We start from the raw sequence: 23,046 nt of genomic DNA on the forward strand, positions 1-23,046 counted from the left end.
CTGCGAGCAGATGAGCAGTCCTTGCAGAAGGGAATCCTTAAAAGAATTAACGAAACTATATGATTTGCTTATCATATATGGAGTCTTACCGTAAGAGTTGATTGCTTCTTAAAAGATTTCTTGGGATTTTTAACAAGGCTGACCCACGAGACATACTTTTTGACAAATAAAACATGTGCATGTGACAGAGTTATGTATGTTACTTTTTCACACTTCAAAATGTTGACCTTCACGTTCTACAGTAGCTCTGTGTAGGGATTGCTACCACTGATATTCTTCAGTGTGTGGAGGCTAAACACTGACATCATTATTATTATTTAACTTCATGCAGTATTTCTAAAACTGTCAAAGCAGCTTACTTAAAAATAGCTATGTGAACCAGCAACTCCACTGCAGCGCAAAGTCAAAATGTTGAGAAGTGGTACTGAAGGCAGCCGTCTTTATTTTCCCTTTTTGAGTAGGATAAACAAAACAGACCGTGCAACTTTACACAGTTGTGCAATTTTACACATCTTACACGCTTCATTCGGGTTCCATTTGAGCAGCTCAATTACTTCCCAACCCAATTATATACATAGCCAAAAAGAGGAGCTGAAAACAGTTGTGCTATTCCGTTTTTTCTTCTTGTTTTGTTTTCATGAAAAACTCTGGCTTGTTGACACACCTGTAAGCCAACAGCTGGGGAAGAATCCCATACATTATGTTCAATATCAGAAAAAACTGTTTTGCTTCTTCAGGGACTCTGTAGATGTAAGGAGTTCGAGCATGAAGAGAAGCACCAATATGGGAAAATTGAGCCTGTGGTGTGTATATAACGTATATATTAAAAAAAGGTAAAGTTGATGTATATTTTGGAAAGACAGCATAATCTGCATGCAAGTGTGCATCTCCAGTGACATTTTCCAAGCCAGCCCTTTTATTCCAGAATTATCCATCATACTTTTGCACAGCGGTATAAAAATAAGTGTAAACTAAGGTCACTAATATCTCTGTATGAGGCGTAAGAGGAACTGTCAGTACCACGGTAGGAGGTTTGTTTTATGCACATGGTGGCACCGATCTTTACATCAGGTGTAGGATTTCGCCCTTGGCTTATGGGCGATGATTCATGCAACAGAGTCCATGATCCTGCCCCAGGCAAATGGCCACTGAAGCGTGCATCACCGCAGAGATCTGCACCCCTAAGCCTCAGCCCAGCAGCGGGGGTGGGACTCGCGCCCACCTACCTGGGAACGTTGCGTTTGGCATCGAGGGGAAGCAGACAGACACTCACTCTGGATAAAGTTAGAAAACAAAATCTTGGAAGCTATGTTAGTTCTGGTTTTGGGTTTTGTTGGGTTTTGTTTTTTTTTTAAATCTTAAGCCCAGTCTTCCAGATTCTGATCCCAGAACTCCTGATGATTTCAGAAGATGTCTGCAGTATTTGGCTTTTGGGCTGGGGGCGGTTCTGAAGTACAGGTTAAGTTTACAGTGAAGGTTATATGCAAAGACAAGCTTGCCGGGCTGAAGCATATTTTTAGCATAAACAAACATTTAAAGATAGAAGCGTCAGGATAGTCGCTGTCTTTTGTCTCCATCTGTTACCTGCTATTTCAAGCCACAGCTCATTCACATTAACTATTGTGTGTCCAATTTTTTTTTTTTATTATTTAGTTAGCAGTGGAGGAGATCTGAGAAGGTAAACATCAGTTTGATCTTAAGCAGAGCAGGAGAAAGGGACACCAGGATTTTCGTAACACAGAGGAGTACACTATGGCCAAATCACGTCCTCTGTTCTGGCTTCAGCAGGAGTTATTTTGGACTCAAAGAATACAGTTCATGGTTAGCGAAGTAGAAAATGAAAGATGGTGCGGGTGTTTTAACACACACCCCTCTCGCAAAAGGTTAGGCTGAAACCATACATCAAAACAGGAAAGGAAATCAGTTTTCAGGTGATTCTAGCCACCTCCACTTAACAGGGAGAGCTGATCTAGCAAACCTGAGTCAGGAAATGGAGTAATCAAAGAAATCAAATACAAACACACTTCAGCAGAGTGCCACTTAGCATGTTTCTGTAAATAGCTATTACACAGTAAGCAGATGTTCAGGGGCACGCTATGGGCAGCCTTTTTCTACCAGCCTCATAATTCAGTCTGTCTCTTGCAGCCCGTTTGTTCTCACCTGTCTCAGGCAGGAACTGCCTTTGGCACCTGGGTGCTCTTGCTCAGGTCCCTGCTGCCTTTCCTCGCCTCGAGAGCCAGCTCAGCCCAGGCAGCCGGGGCGCTGGTGTGCAGCAAAGACCTCGTTACACGAGGCCCCCATTTCCCAAGCAGGGAGCCAGCTGCCATTGGGCTGCTTCAGGTAGGAGGCCTGGGGCTGTCTGATGTTTACCTAGGCACCAACAGCCTCCTGGTAGTATTTTGGAGCCTCTTCCAGGGTGACCAAGACGCTAAGCTGTGTACTTCTCTGTGGAGGACTACAAGGCCTGCCTGTCTCCAAGACTGGCCAGCTGTGCATCATAGTAAGTTGATAGTAAATTCCTAAGTTCATAGTAAGCCTGTCAGAAAGAGCTGCAAGGGACTGCTTCTGAGAGACAGACTCCCACAGCCTCCTAGATGCCTCTGAAGAGCTAAGCCTTATTGTGTGGTCTTGTCTCTTACAAGAGTTGTGGCATATAAGCGAGCCTTGAGCGTTATGAAAAGAAAAAGCAGAAACATTTTGTTCTATTTGTAGCCCATGAAGATTTTTACTAGCTAATGATGCACCATATAATGAAGTTATTGTTTATTAGACTTCTTTTTTCAATATAACACATTGCTTTTTCCTTTCATTACCAGGGAGGATATTTAGGTCTGTTAAAGTCACTTTTTTTTTTTTTTTTTTTTAAATTTGATCTGCTTCTGTGGAAATTGTGTTATGTCTTTAATCTCATGTGTTTCCTTTCTATGACTGTACTCTGCTTCTGCTTTTTTGTTTTCCTCTTCCCCCGCTTGGGGCAAGGGGTGTTTCTTAAAAGCAGACCTCTCACTTGCCAGCAGCCCAGTCCTGTTCTTCTTTCAAGTACCAGACCGACTTGCACCAAATACATCATTTTAGGCAGTAAGACAAGAGCTGTTCATTACTGCACAGCCCTGTGGCCTGTTGTGCAATAGGCTGGCATTGTGGTAAGTGAGAGCAAATTGAGTCTGTTGTGCTACCTCGCCATGATCAGGTCCGCTCAGAGAATAAGCCATTCCTTGGTGCTTTCTGTTACTGAATCTTCTCTAAGTGGGGAGTTTTGAGGATCAAACCTGTAAACCTTGGCTGAGAAATCAACCAAATGAGATGCTGCAGATAAACTTTTAAGGTAGCCTTATCTGTTTAACATACAGCCTTTTTTAACCTCAAAGCCTCAGCCAGTCTGCTGATCAGGCCATCCCACAGCAATTGGAAGCTGCCTGGTGCTGGACATGGCACTGCTCAACTTGACAACTGCAATTTGCATATGCCTGCTACTCATCAAGCTTCTTCTCTGTATGAAATAGTTTGGGTTTGGGTTTTTTTAGAGGGTTTTTTTTTGCCTGTAGCCTAATCACAGGCAATATTTGGAATATTTCTTATGCTGCAGTCAAGAAAGCCTCCAGCTAGGGACAGAGAAGGGCCTGGAAAAAGGCTAGGAGTCCTTCTTCACTCTGTGCCTTCTCTCTAAAACTGACTAAAATCAGACAAAGACTGTAACTGATTTTGGAGGGGTTTGGACCAGGTCTTGTGAGCCTAAGGAAAGCCACCAAATAGAGTGGGGGGAGAGTAACCTAGAAAAATATGTTCCTTGGGTTCAGGTTCTCTTGTAGACAAGAGGCACTGCAGAAACTAGCCACCAAAAATTGCAGGATTAAGGAAAACACTTAGATGGAGAAGGAGTAGAGAAAAACTTTATGCATCTGAGAGAGCAGGGAAGTGGGCTATGGAGATCTGGTGAGACAGAATGGTTTTGCGTAGCAGGGCTATGGCTCTTCATCACTTCTCGTGGCTCACTTGCATAGGGAAATACCAATTTATCAAGTACACAGAGGCTATTCCAACCCTTTTGTATAATCAAAGCTCCTGGTACTTCAGTTGTGTGACATTTAAAGAGCTCCTCCTGAAACTTCAGAAAGTCCAATAAGGGTCACAACCTGGTTTTGGAGTCTGAATGTTAGTAACAGACTAATTCAAGCTGCCAGAATTCTGAAATTCTCTTTGTGTGTGAAAGGCTAGGCACTTCTAGAGGTTCTTAGTTTAGATGCATCACATGGTATTTTGAGACTTCTTTCTGTAAAAAGTACATACTTTGTAATGATAGAAAAAAATTAAAATCTCCACATTCCCCATCCGTAGGGGCATTGTTCATTCCTGGGGCAATGCCCACTGTTTCCATTGTTAGGTATTTACCTTTTTTTGACCTTTATGCATAATAGAAAGAAAAATGTGTTTCAGTAACTATATATGTTTTTATCAATTACAATGGTTTAACTTGAGAAAACAGTAGACAATCCTGGAAATGTGTTTTGTGCCTCAAAATGATCAAAACCAAAAATAACACAGAAGGAGTCCTCAACTGATTGTCACGCGTATTTTTCATCCCAGGTTGCTCACAGTTCACCAAGTCAAATCAGTTAAATCCTGGTCAGTTGTGAAATGACTGAAGTTCATTCTGCAGTGCTTTAAAGTAAAAACTACCAAAAAAAAAAAAAACCCCTCCCAAACATAAAGAAATGCTTTTTGAATCAGGATAAAATATGGGGAGCGTGCAGCAACATACATTCTCTTACTCAGTTCTGTGTTTTTTGTTTGTGCTTAGGAGAAGCTTTCAAGAGTAAAATGGGAAATTGTGAGTGTTCACATTGGGTTACCAGTAGCTTTTCTTCTCCTTGTCTAATGTGTAAATCAGCATTATCCTGAAGCCAAACCACAAGGGACAACAGAGGGGTTTTAGACTTCAGCAACAAAATGTTGCATGTATTAATCATAGAGCTAAAAGGTACAAAGTGCCATTAAAAGAAGGTGTTATGGGAAACATTTAAAAGGGAAAAAAAAAAACAAACAAACCCACCAAACATAAACAAACCCCAACAAACCAAAACCAAACCAACCAACCAAAAATCATCTCCAATCTGGGAGGCTGAGCTTTTTGGTAAGTTTGCAAGATTGTGATAGTCAGCACACTCTGACTTCTGGTTTACTTTTCCTTGTGCTAAATACTGTTTGAAGGAGTGGTTTCTTTCCTGACTGCCTGGGGAATTCATGAAACCTGAGTAATCTGCCAGTAGAGAGAGGTTCCTGACACTGGCTTGCCTACTTTAGCTAGCTTGTGCTTTTTTTAGATTAGATTTGGGCCAAACATGGTTGTATGATATTTATGATACCTTTTGAGCATTTAAACCTCCTCATTTTTTTGTTCCCCAGATTCTGTTTTGATATAATTTGGTGTTTCAAAACTTTCTATAAACTGGTGGTTTTTGTCTTTTTTTTTTTTAAAAAAAAAAGTAATTATTGTCTGTGATAGTTGCTCACAAACAGAAAAGAAACTGTCACACCGCCCCCCCATCCTTACTGGGCAGTTAAGCTGGATTGAGTTCGTATCCATGACTGTTGTCTCTGTCCTGGGGAACAAAGTGTTGGTCTGTGTTTGTCTAATAGTGGTACCTGAATTACACTTATTGCCATGTGCCTATGTTCTCATTACTGCTGCAGGATTATGTGCATATTTTCTGCATTGTCTGGATGCTCAGAGCACATTTCCTACATACTGTACAAACCAATTGTCACTGTCTCAACTGTTAAACTGTCATCTGTATGTCATGAGAAGTCATTTACTAGTGGCTTTTGAATTTTTTTGTTCTGGCCAGTCTTCTCATAACCATCAGCACCATCTAGCAATTAACTACAGTTGTGTATTTAAGAGAATCAGAACAGAATGAATTAAGAAAGTACAATCATTGGTCTATCTTTGGCAACACGAGCGTGTCTTAGTGTTACTGTGGTTTGTGGCCCAGGAGGTTCCCAGTGTTATATCAACATCATCAACTGACATTGTTCATTTTGTGTGACTAGTAGATACTTTTTTCCATTTATCCTTTTCAGACTACCTAGTTGGCCAAAACATATTATGGAAACAATGTATTTTACTGTTTTGTTGTGTTTGGGTTTTTTTTTTTTTTACATGGTCAACTGTTGCAACTTTAATATAGGCTTCCCTCGTGGTCTCAGTTAAAGAGTGGATGGTGCTTAATAAGGTCTAAATGAGCCAAATAAAAAGATTCTGCAGCAGGAGAGAAGTCTACTAAAGCAAGAATGCAATCACTAGAGACATATAATAGATTTGATTCTCCACTCCCTTGAATTAGTTTTTTACAGATATAAAAGGGGATCTGAGTTACAGTGGCATAAAACCCACATGGGAAGATCAAGCCCTGGGCCCCTTATTTATTCTACAGTTCTCTACTTATTAATTTGTAATTCAAGAGTGAACATTTTACAAGGAAATACCTGAGCTAGTCCTCCAGCATGTATAAGGGTTAAATCGGGCATCCAGGAACAACCAGGCACCAGTAGGCCATACAGAGCAATCACATAGTATGGCACAGAGTAGAACATGTATGCCAGCATCTGCATTTTAAACAGAAATATTAGTTGCTTTGCAGTGTGAGGGAGATGCATTTAAAAATTAGCCAGCTGCTGACTGTGGAGTTGAGACTATTCAAAACCATGCTCCTTTCAGCAATGATTCCCAGGCCTTTTTGCAGCTATAACTCATTTGAGAAAAGACTTTCACACCTGGATGCTGTTGACTGGATCCACCTACCCTAAGGCCTCCACTAATGTTGATGGCTGTTGTCTCTTTGGCCCATACAAATCCTCTTCATCTCAGGACATGTTTTCCTACCCGCTGCCATCTTGAGACCATGCCAATAGGCGTGGCTTGACCTAACTCAGTGCCCAACACAACATGGGTGTCCCATTTCTCAAACTCCACTGTACTTTCAGCTGGAAGGTGTGAGATCTACCCAAGCCACCCCTTTCCCAGAAGGAACAGGTGCAGCAGAGATTTTTGGTTTCTGCTCATTGCTTCACTCGTGAATCCTCTTACCACTTCAGGCCCTGCCCCTATGCAACAGCCAGGGTTGCAAAAGAATGGCAACCTTGCAAATACTACAAAACTAAAGCAAAACATTCCCTCCTCTGCAATGCTTGTGCAAATAGGAATTGTAAAAAGTGTCATGTTTCAAGGAGTGTGTCCTACTATACCCCTTTTTGTTCTGTTATTCCAGACTGAAAGTCTATTTTGCCCTTGTAAGGAAGGAGAATGATCATAAAAAGCATGCAGATCTGTTTCATGGACAGAAAGAAGCCTGAGTAATTAGGATGTGTAACTCTAGGTAACTGATCTGAATCTAAGTTAAGTTTATCACAACTAAGAGTTAGTACCCTGTAATGGCTGTAGTAGAAAATACAAAACACCATTTAACTTGCCATGAACAAATACTTCCCTTATTGATCTTGTCATCTGTGCAACCCATGGCTTCATCTTTGTGCCAGTTAACAAATCACTTCTTAACACTCTATGCTCCACAGTCAATGTTTTACCTGAAGCTTAGGGTAGGCGGCAGGATCTTTTATATAAGGCTCGTGAAGTTGAATATATAGCCGGCAGAGTTCAGCAGGGCAATCCAGAGCAATCTAAGAAGAATTTTTAAAACTTGCCATGAACAAAGAATTTATTCTCAAATGAGCTAACCTGATACCTGTTACCAGCCCTAAAGATTCACTAGTGATCTGCAGCACTGCTACCCTGGAGGCTTGCTCAAAATCTATTGCAAAGGTGATCCATTTGATCACCAATTAAAAAGCTGAAATGCAGCCTCCTCTCAGCTTCTGCTCAGAGGGTTTGTGAGGAAATGCTGACAGCCTGCTTTAAAGATTTTTGACTGGAAGAGAATTCAGTCAGTTGGCTATGCTGTAGTAAAAGTATAATTGCTATTGATTTGCTCTGATAAACAGACTTTGATGCCAGCAAATGAACTTCCCAATGGAAAATTGCTCAAACAGTGGAAACTTCCAGGTTAAGCACCCAATTTTAGGATAGCAAGCTATAGATGTAGTCCAAGAAAAGAGTTGCATTGTGGCAAGGTAGCAGTGGAGAGCAATGCAGAGAGGCAGGTGTTACTTAAAAAAATAATAATAATTTTTAAAAGAGAGTAGCAAAGAAGAGATTACTGGATTTTACATTCCTTAGAAAGAACAAAGTTCCCAATAAACATGAAGAGAGACCCAACTGCAAAAGTAGTTCCTTTTCATAGTAGCCCTTAAAACTACTACAAAAAATACTACTCTAAAATGAGTTAGCAATCCACGTCAACAGCTGCCACTGTGTTTTATGGCAAGGCATTGTTAATGCCTAAGTTACAGGACTAAACAGTAAGTTTTGCACAACAATTTCATGTGTATTTGTTGTGTGGCTTTGAGGGGGAAATGCAAAGATTTACAAACAGTGGATATTCCTCCCTGTTCTTTTCCAGCATGGGCATCCAAGAGGGACGTCTGGGTGGGCTCTAATGGGTTATGTTTTACAAGCTTTTTCACAAAATCGTGGTTGCTACAGCTTAAACAGAGATGCTCAGTTGATCTTTGTATGTATAAGTAAGGCCAGTAAGCAGTTCCTGTTTGGTAAAGGAAATACATAAGGAAATGACCATACTCTCAAGATCAACAAAAAATTCCTCTGAGAAATGAAGAAGTGGGATTGGAGACCCAAGTTAGATGCTGGAGCATGAGATTAACATTTCCCACAGCAAAATTACAGGTAAAACAGCTGATTGACCTGCATCAGTGGTGCTCTGAAGTAGCATGATCTATAAGAAATGAAGCAGTCTGTGACAAGTTAGAAGAAAAAAATACTTTTGAGAGGCAAGTTTTCAGAGAAACAGCAGAAGATGACTGTAATGTGAGCAGCAGAACTACAAAAGGACAATCTGTGCTAGGTAAATGAAAATGTTGCTTGGGTACTTATCACCTCTTACTTCAATTATTCTAGACAGGATCAGATCTACAAATCAAGCAAGAAGGCAGTTGTCTAAGACACCTAAACGTTTGAGCTCTGTTCACTGAACAATAACACAACTTCCCTTCTGCTTAAGACGGAAAATGTTTTAGAGCTGACAAAGGACTAGATTTACCTACTACTGGATTTATCTACTTCAAGCATTTTCAGTACTCATTTATTCCCTCAGAAATTTTAATTCCATCAACTATGCTTTAAAAGCAAACATTTTTAAAAAAATCAGCTCTTGGTAAGTAGAAACAACATGTGTTGTTCAGGTAACATGAATAAATCTTCCCCCCCCCCCACCCCCCCCAGTGGAAATGTTCTCCTCTATCTCATGCAGTGTAAATTAACTTGGCTTCCTATACAATTTTAACTCTGCATCTCTGTTTAGAAAAACATGAGAAACATGAATATAGATTTAATTTAGTTGGTTTGTCTCCATGTTCTTGGACATAAATGTAACACCAGACCAATGAAAACAGTTTTAGGTCATGTTGAGTCACACTTGGGATGCTATTTACTCTTGTGATTGTGCACCTGCTTTCTTTTGAAAAACATACTTTACACAGGGCAAAATGGAGAAGCAAAGCACCACTAATTATCATAAATAATCCAACTGTCCTTTATATCTCTAATGCCTATTCCAACCCTGAAAGTCACAGGATTTCCCTTAACCAAAACTTTTTCACACAGACACAATGATTTCAAATTTAAAATTTGACTGAAAATTAGAGGCTAGAATATTAAAACATCTTCAACTTACCATGCCCCTAAATATGCAAAACCCCGTTGCTAGAATGAGGTATGCAGCTAACATTAAATCTATTGGTCGTCTTAAAAGTCCTTTCTTCTGGACTTCCTGAACCACCTGCAACACAGAGCATGTTCAGTAAGTACATCCTGATTCCACATGACATGTATTTAACTCCGGATCAGTCACTACAAGAAGAGTGAAGTGGTGAAACGTTACGATAGATGCAGTTAGTTACATTACCCTCTTTATCCACTGATTTCAGAGCAAAGATTTCCATATCTAAAAAGGTGACTTCAGGCTTTATAGGATGCAGTGAGGAAAGTTATTCTGAATAAATTCTAGAAATGGATGGATCCAACTAAAGCCGTTTCAATACAGATTAGTTTACTTCTAAAGCAACCTAAATCAAATGAACACTAATTCTGCAATCACATAAGGCTTTAAGCAGCGTAACTAAGTTCTTCAAAGTTGCATCTTTTGTTAATTGGAATGAATTCATTTTCCTGAATGTCCCTATGTAGAAAAGCTTTGGAAATGTAGGTTTGTCTCAAACGTTTGAAGTTGAATCTAATACACTTTGTAAAAGGACTCTTTGGGGTACAGCAAAATGAGGGTCCATCTCATTATTGACAGTGAATGCTGGTTTTCAGCAGCCTGCGACACTACTGAAATGCAGTATCACTGGCATAACATAAAAGCTTTTCCATGGCCAGCTGAGTTCTCTGCTGAGTTCAGTAAGCAAATAACATATTTTAATATGTAATGCAGAAATAGAGAATGAAATGTTTGTGTGCGCGTATGGAGCGTGTGGAAAATCCTCCTTTCATTCTTTTATTGCCGTATGCTATGGATTCCTCTGACGGGCGCTGAAGCACTTCTCAGTGTCTGGATCTGATGTGTTCTGTGCCTCCTTTCCTCAGCCTCAGAACAGCAATCCCCCCACTGCACTGCATGGGCAGATGTGAGGGGTTCACACTCTACAGTGGCAAAGGCCATGGAGATATCTAACATGGAAGATGGCTTGGAGGAACCAAAGTCATCTCTTTGCCTACACGGTAAAGCTTACAAGACCCATGGAAATAATTTGAGGTACACTTTCAGCGCTGTGTAGTCACAGACACAATTGTAAGCACATCAGAATATCTTTCTGTAGTTCAGAGAGAAAACTTCCCCATTTATATGTGTTACTCATTTCCTCTTCCTTTTTATTAGCCATGTGTTGGCATGCAGACAGCAAAAGAAAAACCTGATTTCCTTCCTGTTATACACTTGTGGAATTGTCTCCAAAGCACAAAACAATAATTAGGATGTAGAGGCACAGTTAAAAGCACTTGGGATCAAGATACTCACGATAAAGTTACTGAAACAAGAGAACCGATCTTGCAAGCATGATTCCTGAGTAAGAACTGCAAGATCTGAATTGTAGTTTAACAAAAATAAGGCTATTTTAAACACATAGGCCATCCCCTTCATAAATCTATTTTTTTTTCTTTTAAAGGATCTTTTTCAGAAAAAAAAAAGTGACACCTTTGTTTTTCAAACACAAATAACAGGTCTGTTTTGGCAGTATAGTGTCACTTCACAGTATTTAAAGTACTAGTGTAGGAATGTTTATAATATTACCTGCAAATAATGTCTATATTCTAATATTTATTCCTATGAAAGACAAAGGCCTCCCACAGCTGCTTAGTTGCAAGTCATTTTCAGATGTAGACTACCTAAGGATAATGGAAAGTTTGAGGGTTGATATATTTTCTTTCCACTTTTGTCTAAGTGTGAAGCTTATATATGTAAGTATCACTCCTCCTTTCAAAAGGTATATTAAATGAATGTGCATATTTACTGTGATCACAAAGCCACAATAGAACTTTGTAGTTAGAGGTTTTAGAGACAAAGCCAGTACTAGCGGAAACAACCTTTGGTGCAGTACGAGTTTGTGAAATTGCCAAGGTACAGAAAACCCGCACCTTTTTTCTCTATGCATACATTTATGCAAACAAAATGAAAATGCAAAGCTTAAAAAAAACCAGAAGCAAGAATTTGAAAGACAGTATGCACGTTGCTGACAGACCTCAGCTACACAGTAATTTTGCCTTACCCTTCTTTTACACGGCAAAGTCACACCAATACATGCTAAAATTAATTACTTGTTAAGTACACTGGCCGAGTAGAGATGCCGTGCCACAGGTTTCCCATTTATTGCAAACAACATTGAACTCTGCACAGATCTCACCAACCCTGCTGTTTCTTTTGTGTAGCAAGGGAGTGTGTAGGCATGCTTTGCAATTTCTGGCACTTGCAGGAAAAAGCTATTTTCCATAACTTCTGAGAGTCTCCTTACATGATCAGTTTTAAGGAATCGGAATAATCTTGTGTGCTGTCCATAGAAGTCAGTCCCTTCAGACTTCATGTGCAAATCTGAATTTCTGTGTATTAATTCTGTTAATGAATTTTAAATTACATTAAACTTTTCTGAGCTGAAATACTTGTAGATAGATCTGCTGGGCTTTGTAAATACTGCAGCACAGCTTGGTTTGATTCTAAATGAGGGCATAACTCCATTCCTCTCCCGCGCATCCACCTCTATTAGAAAAAACCCAATACTTGATTACCTCTTCTCTGTCCCCACACTGATTTTTTTTTTTTTTAACTAACTGGTTTATAATAATATTATAGCAATGAATACCTTGTCCAACAGAATATACCTTGCTCCCATTGCTTTCATGTAGGTATTTTTCTATATACTTGCACTATCATGTTTAAACGCATTATTATATTTTCTTCCTAAATCTTTTAATACCAACTCTTGAATAATGATAGCTAAAAAGAGTTCAATTTTACAGCTAATTGCAAATGAGCTATTGAAAGAAAATGAAATATTTTCAGGACTTACAATGATTAGCTAACTGATTAGTAGCATTACACACAATTATTTCCTGGAAACAATACTTAATTTAGGACTGAGAGAGTTGTATAACAAATAGGAAAAATTCATGAGTAGTCATGTTAAGGTTTAAAAGCATTTAAGGTATACAGTTACTGAACCCAAGTATTTATGCTCAGATATGGAGCATAAATTAGCTGTGAAGATAAAATACAACTTCTAAAACAGAAATTACTTAGGAAGGGTAGGAGGCCCCAGTGAAAGGAATCAGGGCTTTTTCTATGACCTTCAGAGCAAGGAAGTTTAGGTTTACAAGAAAGGATTCACTAAGAAGTGCAATGTTAAATTTTCAGATCACCAGCTTTTTATGCACTCTCTTTTTAAAATAGAATTTAAAAACTAAGTTTCTCTGCAATATATACCAAAGTAAAATATCAAACCTAGGTAAGCAGTTTAGCTCCTGATAAGCATAGGAGACACGGCTATATTTCAGCAAATAAGCAGTCCATCACATAGTTTCTGTAATAGCAATTTCTGTGGTGTTCTCAGTACTAAGAAAACAAACTGAAACCTTCATCCATCCACCATGCAAAGGATGGTCTCACTAATATATATGGCAAAAATCACCATTGCTACCTTCAACTACACTTAACTTCTCTACCCTGATGACTCTAAAGAATGTATTTCTGGCCAGAATTAGTGATGCCTTTAAGTAAATCAGCTCAAATTGCTTTGGGATGGGACATGTAGTTTCCTATGAGCCTATGCAGGAGGGTAGAAGAGGGTTTGGCACCTGAAGTCTCCCCTAATTTGCCTTTCATAGGGATTTGCCCTAAAAGTGGTGATTCTGCAGTGGTTCTTCAAACTTCAGGAGATATGAACATCTGTCTATACCCCTCTTTCCTGCTGAAGAATCATGGATGGATGGCTGAATGTTATCTTTCATACATTTCTGGGAAAATCTGTCAGTGCATGATCTGCTGTTAATCTATGCCATAGGCTACGCTCCTTGCACACCGACTGCCTACTAGCTGTGGAATAGGAACTAACTCCTTCATCTGTGTCTATGTTTTCAGTTACAGAATGGACCTGACTAAGACTCAGGAGCTCTTGTGGTGCAAAAATATTAATTGGTTATATTACTTACAACTGATATGGTACGCTGTGGCAATAAACTGGCTTGCTTATAGCAACAGAGTTAAAGATCTGTTCTGTGCTTTGTACTGCAGGGATTTTTTTTTTTATAAAACAGTGCATAAAATATTACTGCATTTTTTGATTGCTCAGTTAATCTTATTACAGCCCAACTATTAAATTCAAAGGCAAAGGTCTAAGGAGTTTTAAGTAAACATTATTTTTACAGATTTTTGTTTATAAGTAAAAAGTATGTAAATAATTTTCATATCAATTATTGTACAAGGTCTTACCTCTAAAATCTAATATTGCAGAATGCACATACAAAAAATTATTAAATTACTTCAAATCTCTAAATCATCTGCAGAAGAATACTTTCCTGCAGAGCTTCTATAAGGATCTTGTGGTGCTTTATGAAGCTGGTATATGTCAATATTTTCATCAGCTAAGAAATTGAACCAGTCAGAAACTGCATAGATAGAGGGCAGTAACACAATTACACCTAAAAATGAGTTCTTTACTCTAAACATGAGATTCTTTGGCTTTTTATTTATCCCACCATAATGAAATGGTCCTGCAGTATAGATATTTTTACAGTGTCTACACAGCCCGGCAGCAATTGTCATAACAGTGAACAGTTACAGTGCATTCCACACTCACCAAGGGACCTATAAAACTCAGTAGAAACAGCAAGCATTTTTCAGTTTTCCTAACAGTAGCCAACACTTAAACACAATAATATTACCTTGACTGGAGTGTCATGAGTCACTGAAGGTTGGTTATAAATTCGGAACCCAGCCCATATAGGAAGGCAAATATATGGTACACTTAAGAAAAAAGCAGGACACACTTTTGTTCCATATTTGCCTGTTAAAAAACAATTAGAAGATGTATGAGAATTTGTAAGCTATGTTGCAGAAGAGTTAAAAAATATCCTATGTACTATCAAACCTGAACCAGCTATGGTAATGTAAACATAAAACACTAGAAATAGCTGTTAAAGCAACACATGAATCTTGTTGAAAATCCTGTGCTCAGTAGTGGTAGAGTCACAGGTGACACAGAGCCTATCAGCCATTTTGGAAATTAGGGGGTTTTTGAGGGGAGAGGAAACGACCTTCCTCACTCTGCACTAGATAATCCTGCAGGATGGGACAGCTTTGAAATATCTTAATGGAAACTGCTTCAAATAGAGACATCATTCTTCAAAAAAATGGAAAAAAGGAATGTATCAATTTTTTAAGATCTGATATTGCATTTGTCTTCCAAAGTCCTGATCTCCTACAGGTCTGTACTAATATTTGAGGACAAAACATAAATTCAGAGAGCTATCCTCAGCCCAGGTAAATCAGGAAAAACTGTTGTCTTTTACACTGGCTACTCTCTATGTCAGAAAGGAAGGCAGAAGGCACGCTCTTGAGAAACAAGCTTCTTGTTCTTCCCTAGAGGAAAGCGGAAGAGATATTGTCACATTAAATCGGCTGTTTTGTCTGTGGTGTGTCTGTATCTACAAAGGAGAGAACTGGACTGGCCCCAGGCTGCACCATGAATATTCTTCCTCTGTCACAAAAAGTGGGGCCATAGTGAAGCTGACCACAGGATTTGGACACATGAACATTTTTCTCTGTTGAACATTTGTCAACTTTGCATCAATTTAAGTTTTGCTAAAAAGGAAATCTTCAGTTGAGGGGGGTGGTACTCTTAAAGGACCACCTGCCAGTAATAATGATATACATTTTTTATTACAATTCTCAACCTCTAGCAGCACATCTATGCACTGATTTATGTTAGAAATCTAGGAATGTTAAATTTATTTTGAAAATAGAGTAATTTCCAGATTTCACTTTTAAAGGTGATTTGGATGCTTCTTGTAAGCTGCTTCAAAGTCAGACTATTAAGTAAATTGGAAATTTTATGCAAAATAAGATTTATATTTTTATGATACTAAGAGACAGTTATTGTCTCATTGCTTAAATTAAACCTAGTTTGGATGAAAGCCTTATGGGTATAACAAAATACAATACATTTTCTTTTTCCTTAAGAGCAATGTAAATGGAAAGGGTTTTTTTTTAATCCTGGTGTCCATCTTCCCTTCCTCATATTTAAATTTCAAAATACCTTGCATCTCTTTACTGACATTCCTGAAGTTCCTCTTTCATATTATTACAGCAAGGAACCAATACTGCAGTAAAATATAGATAACCTAATGCTGAATTTAGAAAATGTTTTACAGGAAAAAGTTAGTCATATAAATTACATCCTTACCCACAATGTTTCCAGGCATAAAGACAATGATGCTCATGATAATGGAACCTAGCCAGTAGAGGCCAATGGTTCTATAGCTTTGTCTGTTTAAAAAAGAAAACAAGACATAATTATTGCACCATCCCTATAAATTCCCTACCCCAAATCACTCTCAAATATTATACTAATTGCCATGGTTGTATCTTAGTAAGTAAAGGGTTTAAAATCTGTACCACAAGTCAACAGTGGATTCTTGCCTCTGAGAGGGGGATATGGAGAAATCCTACATTCCTGTGTGAGAGGGTTATCACGTGAACAGTACAGGATTTGTGCATACTCAGTTATTTACTGTTATGTTTCACTCATCTGAAGGCTGACTGCAGGTTGTACAAGACTATAAAAGAATTAATAATTTCATTCTGTTAATGCTTCTATTACCAGCAGGTACATTAGCCTCTGGAATTTAAGTACTTACTTTCTCAAACTCTTTATTCAACAGCAAGAAACATAAAAATCTCCAGAAATAATAATTTTCTCTTAAACCGCATGATACTCTCTAACATGGATGAGAGGTCATGCTAAGCAATATCATAAATACGTTATATGAAAAAAAAATTGGTTTTCAGACATGGTTTTAACATGCATCATCTTTAAGCTTTCCTTTTAACTAACAGAAAGCATGCAGATGGGCTATGCTCTCCGCAGCAGAGTGAAGAAGACAGACTACAACTCAGTGCATTTGCTGGGCTTATTCAGCTGAGAGAAAGCGTAACTTTGTGAGGGTGCAATTCCTGAAAGTAATGAAATTTCAATAGCGTTGCTTTGGCCTAAGACATGAAACAGTCCTGAAAGAAAAATCTAAATACTGCATAGAAAAGAAAGCCCTGTGTAGGTTATATAAGAATGCAAGTAAAGTAAACAGTACACAAATCAAAATGACTTACTCCCATGCAATAGCTGCCACCATCAACAGATACATCAGATAATGAACGGAGCCATCCCAATAGCAGATCACATGGCCATATGCAGTGTTCAGGTATGGTTCACCCTGGGGTACATTTATGTTTAAAAAGATACAGTGATTAGAAGGAGGATAACAAATAATTAATAAAGAACAGGAGGAAACAATTTCAGAACAGTAGCTGATGTTCTTTCAATCCAGAGGTACAGTTTTTCACTGACAATACACATTTCCAAGCACAAACCTGGTTTAGGTAGGATCAGGTATAATTAAATCAGTTCTATAGTTGCAAAATAGGGTGCAAGATGGAAGGGAAAACTCCTATGTATGACTGTCAGCATTGTTCTGCTGCATTATGGAAATATTACTTTTCCATATTTTAGTGATAAAAGCTATAAAATAAAGATACATTGAACATGGAACAAATAAAGATATATTTAGCAACCTAGAGATCTACAACAGCATTGAATATATTGATGACAAGGTATAACCTTGTAAGGTCTAACTCATTTCACGCTGAAGTTCATGGAATCTTTTCAATTACTTCAGTGACTTTCATATCAAGCTCTTACTGAGCTATTTTTGGTGGATGTTGATATTCAGCAGCCAACAGATTCTGCTGACTAGGTATCTGGCATCATCATTTTTCAACTCTACTTTAATTCATTTTAGTAAAGTGATTAGGCAAAAATAAAGGGGCAATTTCGCTTCCTTCTTGGTAACAAATTTAGGTACTGCAGTACTCATCCACTCCTGAGTGATGAGTATCTATGGCTTTCTGCAAACATGTACAGTCTATTCAATTCCCACAGAAGTTAATACAGAACAGTACTACTTAAACTAAGTGAAATAACATTGGAGCTTGAAAGGTATGCTATTTTTCCCAAATGAGTCAGTGATTTCACATCAGTGAAGGTTTTGTCCATAACAATAATGAAACAGGTCAATGACCAAATTCAAGAAGGCCCTTTTGAATGTGTAAGTGGCTATTTTTCTGTGACAAATACTATACCAAGTTACTTATAGCCAAGATTTTATTTACATTTGTAAGCCAAACAATTGTTTACCTCTCTCAAGTAATGAGTCATGAATCCATCAATAATTCCATCCTGTTCCAGTCCAATTATTAGATTCACTACACTGGTAAAGGCAAATACAGCATAAACTGTAATAAGATAAAGAAATAAATTAGTAAAGATTTGGATTCACAGAGTTGCTTCACAGTCCGATAAATTCAGTCAGGCAGAGATCTATTGAACTAGATGCATCTACTTTGAGGTCACAGATGTTTAACATACAATATGACTTTCCCACATAGCTTAGTATTTTTTAATTAGTGGTCAGTCAACAAAGTTCTTAGGAAACTTTTCTTAGGAATGTGAAATTCTGTAGAGCTGTAGGCACAGCCTCCATGGAAAGTCAGCGTCCGCAGAAAGAACCATGCAGCCTTTCAAAAATCTTGGTCACACAAAGTATACAACCTTGACTGTAGTCATTTCTTGGAAAGGAGAAAGGACAACAAAAAGGAGGTGGAGATGGAAATGTGACTTGCCATTTTTGGAGGTGAGCAAGGCAACCTGCATTAGCCACAGCAGTCCGTAGGAGACCTCTCTGGCAAGTTAGTGAGTCACTCCTTTGAGACAGGAAATTTATTTGCAGTAGGTTTATGTTATTTATTTCCTTCGACTTCAGTATGAACTGAGAGTTACCGGTCTCCTGCAGGACACTGCGGACGGACGCCTACAAGTTGTAATGAGGAGGAAGACGGAGGGCAAGTACAGGTGGTTCGTACCCTGCTTTGCCTATGGCCCCATCTTGTAAAATTTAAAAAACCAGCAGGGTTTTTTCTTCTAGATTTTTGCTATAAGGTAATCTAGATCTAAGGTTTCCTTTTAAAAGGTAATCGGTATCTCTACTCTTTTATGCCAAAGAATCACTATAGAAATGTTTGCCAGAGTCTGCAGACAGTCTGAGCCAGGAGTTGGGGTGGTTTGAACTTTCTTGTATATCACGAAGGTGAGTTAACACAAAAGCCTACTAAAAATTAGAGAATTAAGGAATTCGATCATAGGAAGAACCAAGCCATGGAGCCCATTGATCCAAAAGATCAAAAAATCCCAAATGAGTCCACTCAGGATGAGATATGTGTGAGAAGTCTACTGTGGTGCCTAAGTCCTGCTACAACGAGGATCTTAACAGAGCAGGTAGGACTATTTCAAACACTTCCACAGGTCAAGTTCTGGAGCCCAACTCAAGTGTTCTTTCCAAATAGGAGGTCTGGCTTGTCCCTAAGCTGGATCTCCTATTTGAGAATTAAAAAAAGGTTCAAAAGAAGCATTATTTCTCCTCCTTTTGCCCCAGTCTGTCTGTCTGTCTTGGCTCCTTAGCACCTCACCAGACTGGGTTGTGAAGCCATGCCTTAAATGTTCAATCTGAAATAACTGTCATACAGCATCATTCATGTAAATTAACACTTTCTTTTAGCTTCATTGTTACCAAGACATACCATAAAACAGCGGGTCTTTTGGTGGTTTTCTTTTGACAAGAATACGAGCCAACAGAGCAATAAAAACCAGAACCAGCAATCCAGCTGCAACGATTGCCCAGGAACTGTAACAGTATTAAAAAGGAAAAAAATTTAGAAGTAAGACAGAGAAAGAGACAGAATTTTGCTTCTTCAGCTTTTCTTACCAGCTATCCTCAAATGCACATACTCTTAAAGTAACTTTTAATACTTTAAAAGGCTGGTTTAAAGTCCATCGCATAGTCTGTCATAGTATTCATTTTATAGTTTTGCAGAATTTATGTGCCTGTCTTTTCACATGCGATCATCTAAAAAAAGAAAATACGAAAATAGCTAGATAAACAACATATCCAGGAGTCTTGATTTGAATGACTAAAATCAGTTTTCATGCTGCTATCTGCAAAAATAAACAAAAATGATGGAAAACTTAAAGGCCAACGAGAGGTGAAAGTCACAAACACAGATTTCAAGGCCAAAAAGGATCATTAGGGACAGTTAGTCTAACCTCAGCAATAAATTACCTGCTCAGGAAATTACATATTCACAAATAAAACACATCAGAACCATGGACTAGGAGTAGCAGTGTGGAGCAGCCCTATGATGGATCTAGGTTTAATTTCCAGTTTTGGAAGCGCTACCAAAGGTCTCCTTGGCCCTATAAGGCAGGATCGCTTGGGGGGGGCGTTCAGTAGTCAACACAGGCGGGCTCAGCAGAGAAGACCTTTTCTCTGAAGACAGGGCTATAATGATAGCACGTGTAAAGTGGTGGTGGAGAAAAGCATAAAAATCTTTGGCACAAAGCAAATTTTCCCCAAAAAAACTTAAGTTAAATCAATTTCAGACTGATTTCCTTACAGCTCTAGGTGTGTAAATTGCATTTAGTTCTCTTTAAGACAGACTCTCCTTCTCAGTCTTACTTTTGTGCTTGTGTACGGGAGAAAAAGGAGGGGAAAGTTAGGTGAAGTCCAGGAGCCTAAGCTAAAAATATTTGGTACATGATTTTATACGTAATACCAGTCTGTGTGTCAAGAAAACAAATTGTGTACAAACAAATAACACTATGACAATTTCAGCCTTAGTGAAACTTGACTTAAAAGTATTGCAAAACATTTGCAAGATCAAGTATTTCAGAATATATACACACATACTTTCTGAGTCAGGATGAGCAGTACTATCTTGTTGATTTATTTTATGGTTTGAATCTTCTGCTAGTCTGTTCCCAGTGATTAATTTCTTCATGCCATTACAGCTGTTAATATTGCAGTGACTTTTCACTGCGGTCTATCAATTTGAAATAAATATTGGCAATGAATCAAGTAAGTCAGCATGTGTTATTCAGCATTTCTCTAGCAGCAAGAAACAAAAAAATTAAGTTATCAGCCAGAAGGAGGAAAACGAGGAAGGAACAGATGTAGCAAAGCCTTAGAAACACGCACCAAATACTTGCGCAGTAAAGTTGCAAAACACCCCAGGCCGTGAGATCACAAAATACCACACGGACCTTCAAGTGTGTTGGGTTTACCATGAGAAAAGACCTTTCTTTTCCAGAGCTGCAGTCTAGATCCTGGGTTTTGCCAGAGCGAGGGCATATGGACATTTTCAAACTCGCGCATCTTATGGGGTGCCTGCAGCGTGCGGCTCGGGAGCTTTCTGAGGCTGCTGAGCTCTTCCATTCGTTTTTAAATAGAATTAGATTTTGTTTGCGAATGCTCCCCTCTCAAGGGGAGCGGGAGGGAGGCCGCAGAGCGCCGGGGTTGCAGGCAGGGTGCGGGCGCAGCTCCTGCGGGGCCAGGCGGTGCCTTCCGGGCTGCTTTGCCCAGCCGGCCCCGGCGGGGAGCCGGAGGCGGGACGGGCGGTGACCCGAGCTCCGGGGACACCGGGACACGCTTCAGGTGATGCGAAACCGGCAGCTTTGAGGGTCCTGGGGTGAGCGGCCAGGCTGGGCTCCCGAGCCAGGAGCCCCCCTCGTGTCTCCCCGGCTGCATCCCGGCACGGCTCCGTGGGAGGACGCGGGCAGGACCCGGGGCTCCTTCCCCGCCGGCCGCCGCGCTCCCGCCCGAGCCGCTCCCCGCCGGCGCCCGGCGAGGCCCGACCCGCGCCCTCCGCTGCCCCGCTCCGCCTCCCGCCCCGTCCCGCTCAGCCCCGCGGCCGCAGCCGCCCTCTCCCTGCGCCGCCGCTAAAAATACCCGCCGGGCCCCGCCGGCCGCCCGCTCCGCTCCGCTCCGCTCCGCTCCCCTCCCCGCAGGGCGGGAGCCGCCCGGCCTCGCCCGCCTCACCTGCCGCTGGCCGCCAGGCAGTTGAAGAGGTACGTGACGGGGATGGCGGTGAGGGAGAGGACGAAGACGCCGGTGGCCGCCGAGGCGCTCATCCCCGCGGCGGGAGGCGGCAGCCGCCCTCTGCGCTCCGAGGCGAGCGCCGCGCCTTGCCCGAGGCGCCGCCTCGCCTCAGCCCTTCACGCCCCGCGGAGGGGCGCCCGCCCGCCGGCCCCTGCCCGCCGCCCTCTGCCCGCCGGCCCCTGCCCGCCGCCACGCCGCCCGCCCCATCGCCGGCGCGCGCCCCGCGGCGGGCCGCCCCCTCCCGCCCCGCGCGGGCAAGGCCCGATCGCCTCAGGCAGCGGCGCCGCCCGCCGCGCCTCCCGCGGCTCGGGGAGGGCCCCGGGCGCTCCGCCGGCCCCGCTGCGCCTCGCCCCGCTGCCCCTCGGCCCGGCGCCCCTCGGGCGGGGCGCTGCCCGAAAGGCGAGGCGGCGCCCGGCCGCGGTGCCGGGGGCCAGGCCGCCGGCGGGGGAGCGGGGCCGCGGGGCGTCGCGCCGCGGCGGCGGGGAAGGGGGCTCCGCCGGCAGCCGCCGCCGTCCGAGGGGATGCTGCGGCGGGCGGAGGGTGGTGAGGGAGGCTTCAGAGGTCATCGCGAACGAACGGCACGGGGGTGCAGCGGCGGGCGCCGTGCCCTCTCGGAAGCGACCCGCGGAGGGTGGTAGGTGGAAGAGAGGTTCCCTTGACCTGACCAGCGCAGGGCTCTCTCTGAGACCCCCGTAAGAAAAATGTATGCATCTCTTTTTGCATCAGAATTTAGCTGGGTTGCTCAGAACAAGGACATTCTTACTTTAAAAATGTTTTAATGGTGAACTTACCTTCTCCCTTTAAATGTCAAAAAAATAACAAACATTAGGCATATGTTTTAATTTATCCATCAGCATTTTTTTTTCTGTTTTCAAACTCTGTTTATACATGAGTATCAACGCTAAACTGTCAGCGTGCAAACAAAAGCAGAACGCGTCTTGTGTGCAAGGCAAACAGAAATGAAAACTGCCGTGCCTAGAAGTTGCTGAGCATTTCAGTCCAGGACATTTGCGAGAGAGAATGGTCATCCTGTGTTGCTGGGGGAAAAACAGCCACTGCATTTCTAGCGTGCCAGGCAAGGTCTTTCTGGTAGAGACCAGGAAGTAATGCCACTGTAAACACACCCATCTGCAATAATGTGCACAATTCCGATGCCCTCGTGTTGA

General features: G+C 41.1%; 1 protein-coding gene across 3 annotated transcripts; it reads right to left on the minus strand.

The window, feature by feature from the left end:
- Nucleotides 1-487: 487 nt before the first annotated feature.
- TM6SF1 (transmembrane 6 superfamily member 1) lies at nucleotides 488-21,912 on the minus strand. Of its 3 annotated transcripts, none has more exons than XM_075714101.1 (10): nucleotides 21,821-21,912; nucleotides 19,527-19,630; nucleotides 18,088-18,185; nucleotides 17,004-17,107; nucleotides 16,081-16,163; nucleotides 14,561-14,682; nucleotides 9,807-9,911; nucleotides 7,585-7,677; nucleotides 6,487-6,606; nucleotides 488-798 (listed from the first exon to the last, which is right to left on the minus strand). In XM_075714101.1, the coding sequence occupies exons 1-10, from the start codon at nucleotides 21,910-21,912 to the stop codon at nucleotides 607-609; spliced, it is 1,113 nt and encodes a 370-aa protein (XP_075570216.1). In that variant the 3' UTR covers nucleotides 488-606. The 3 variants fall into 3 exon arrangements, with proteins under 3 accessions (XP_075570216.1, XP_075570219.1, XP_075570217.1); XM_075714104.1 differs by lacking the exon at nucleotides 21,821-21,912 and adding an exon at nucleotides 13,548-13,565 and having other exon boundaries at nucleotides 14,567-14,682; nucleotides 19,527-19,593; XM_075714102.1 differs by lacking the exon at nucleotides 7,585-7,677.
- Nucleotides 21,913-23,046: the final 1,134 nt, after the last annotated feature.

Source organism: Pelecanus crispus, chromosome 7, assembly GCF_030463565.1.
Source record: "Pelecanus crispus isolate bPelCri1 chromosome 7, bPelCri1.pri, whole genome shotgun sequence".
Classification (NCBI taxonomy): domain Eukaryota; kingdom Metazoa; phylum Chordata; class Aves; order Pelecaniformes; family Pelecanidae; genus Pelecanus; species Pelecanus crispus.

Coding starts and splice junctions, on each gene's coding strand:
- TM6SF1 (XM_075714101.1), bottom strand. CDS start 21,912: ATGAGCGCCTCGGCGGCCACCGGCGTCTTCGTCCTCTCCCTCACCGCC. Junction 19,631..21,820: donor TGCCTGGCGGCCAGCGGCAG/GTGAGGCGGGCG, acceptor ATACTGTTACAG/TTCCTGGGCAATCGTTGCAG. Junction 6,607..7,584: donor CCGCCTACCCTAAGCTTCAG/GTAAAACATTGA, acceptor TTTAAAATGCAG/ATGCTGGCATACATGTTCTA.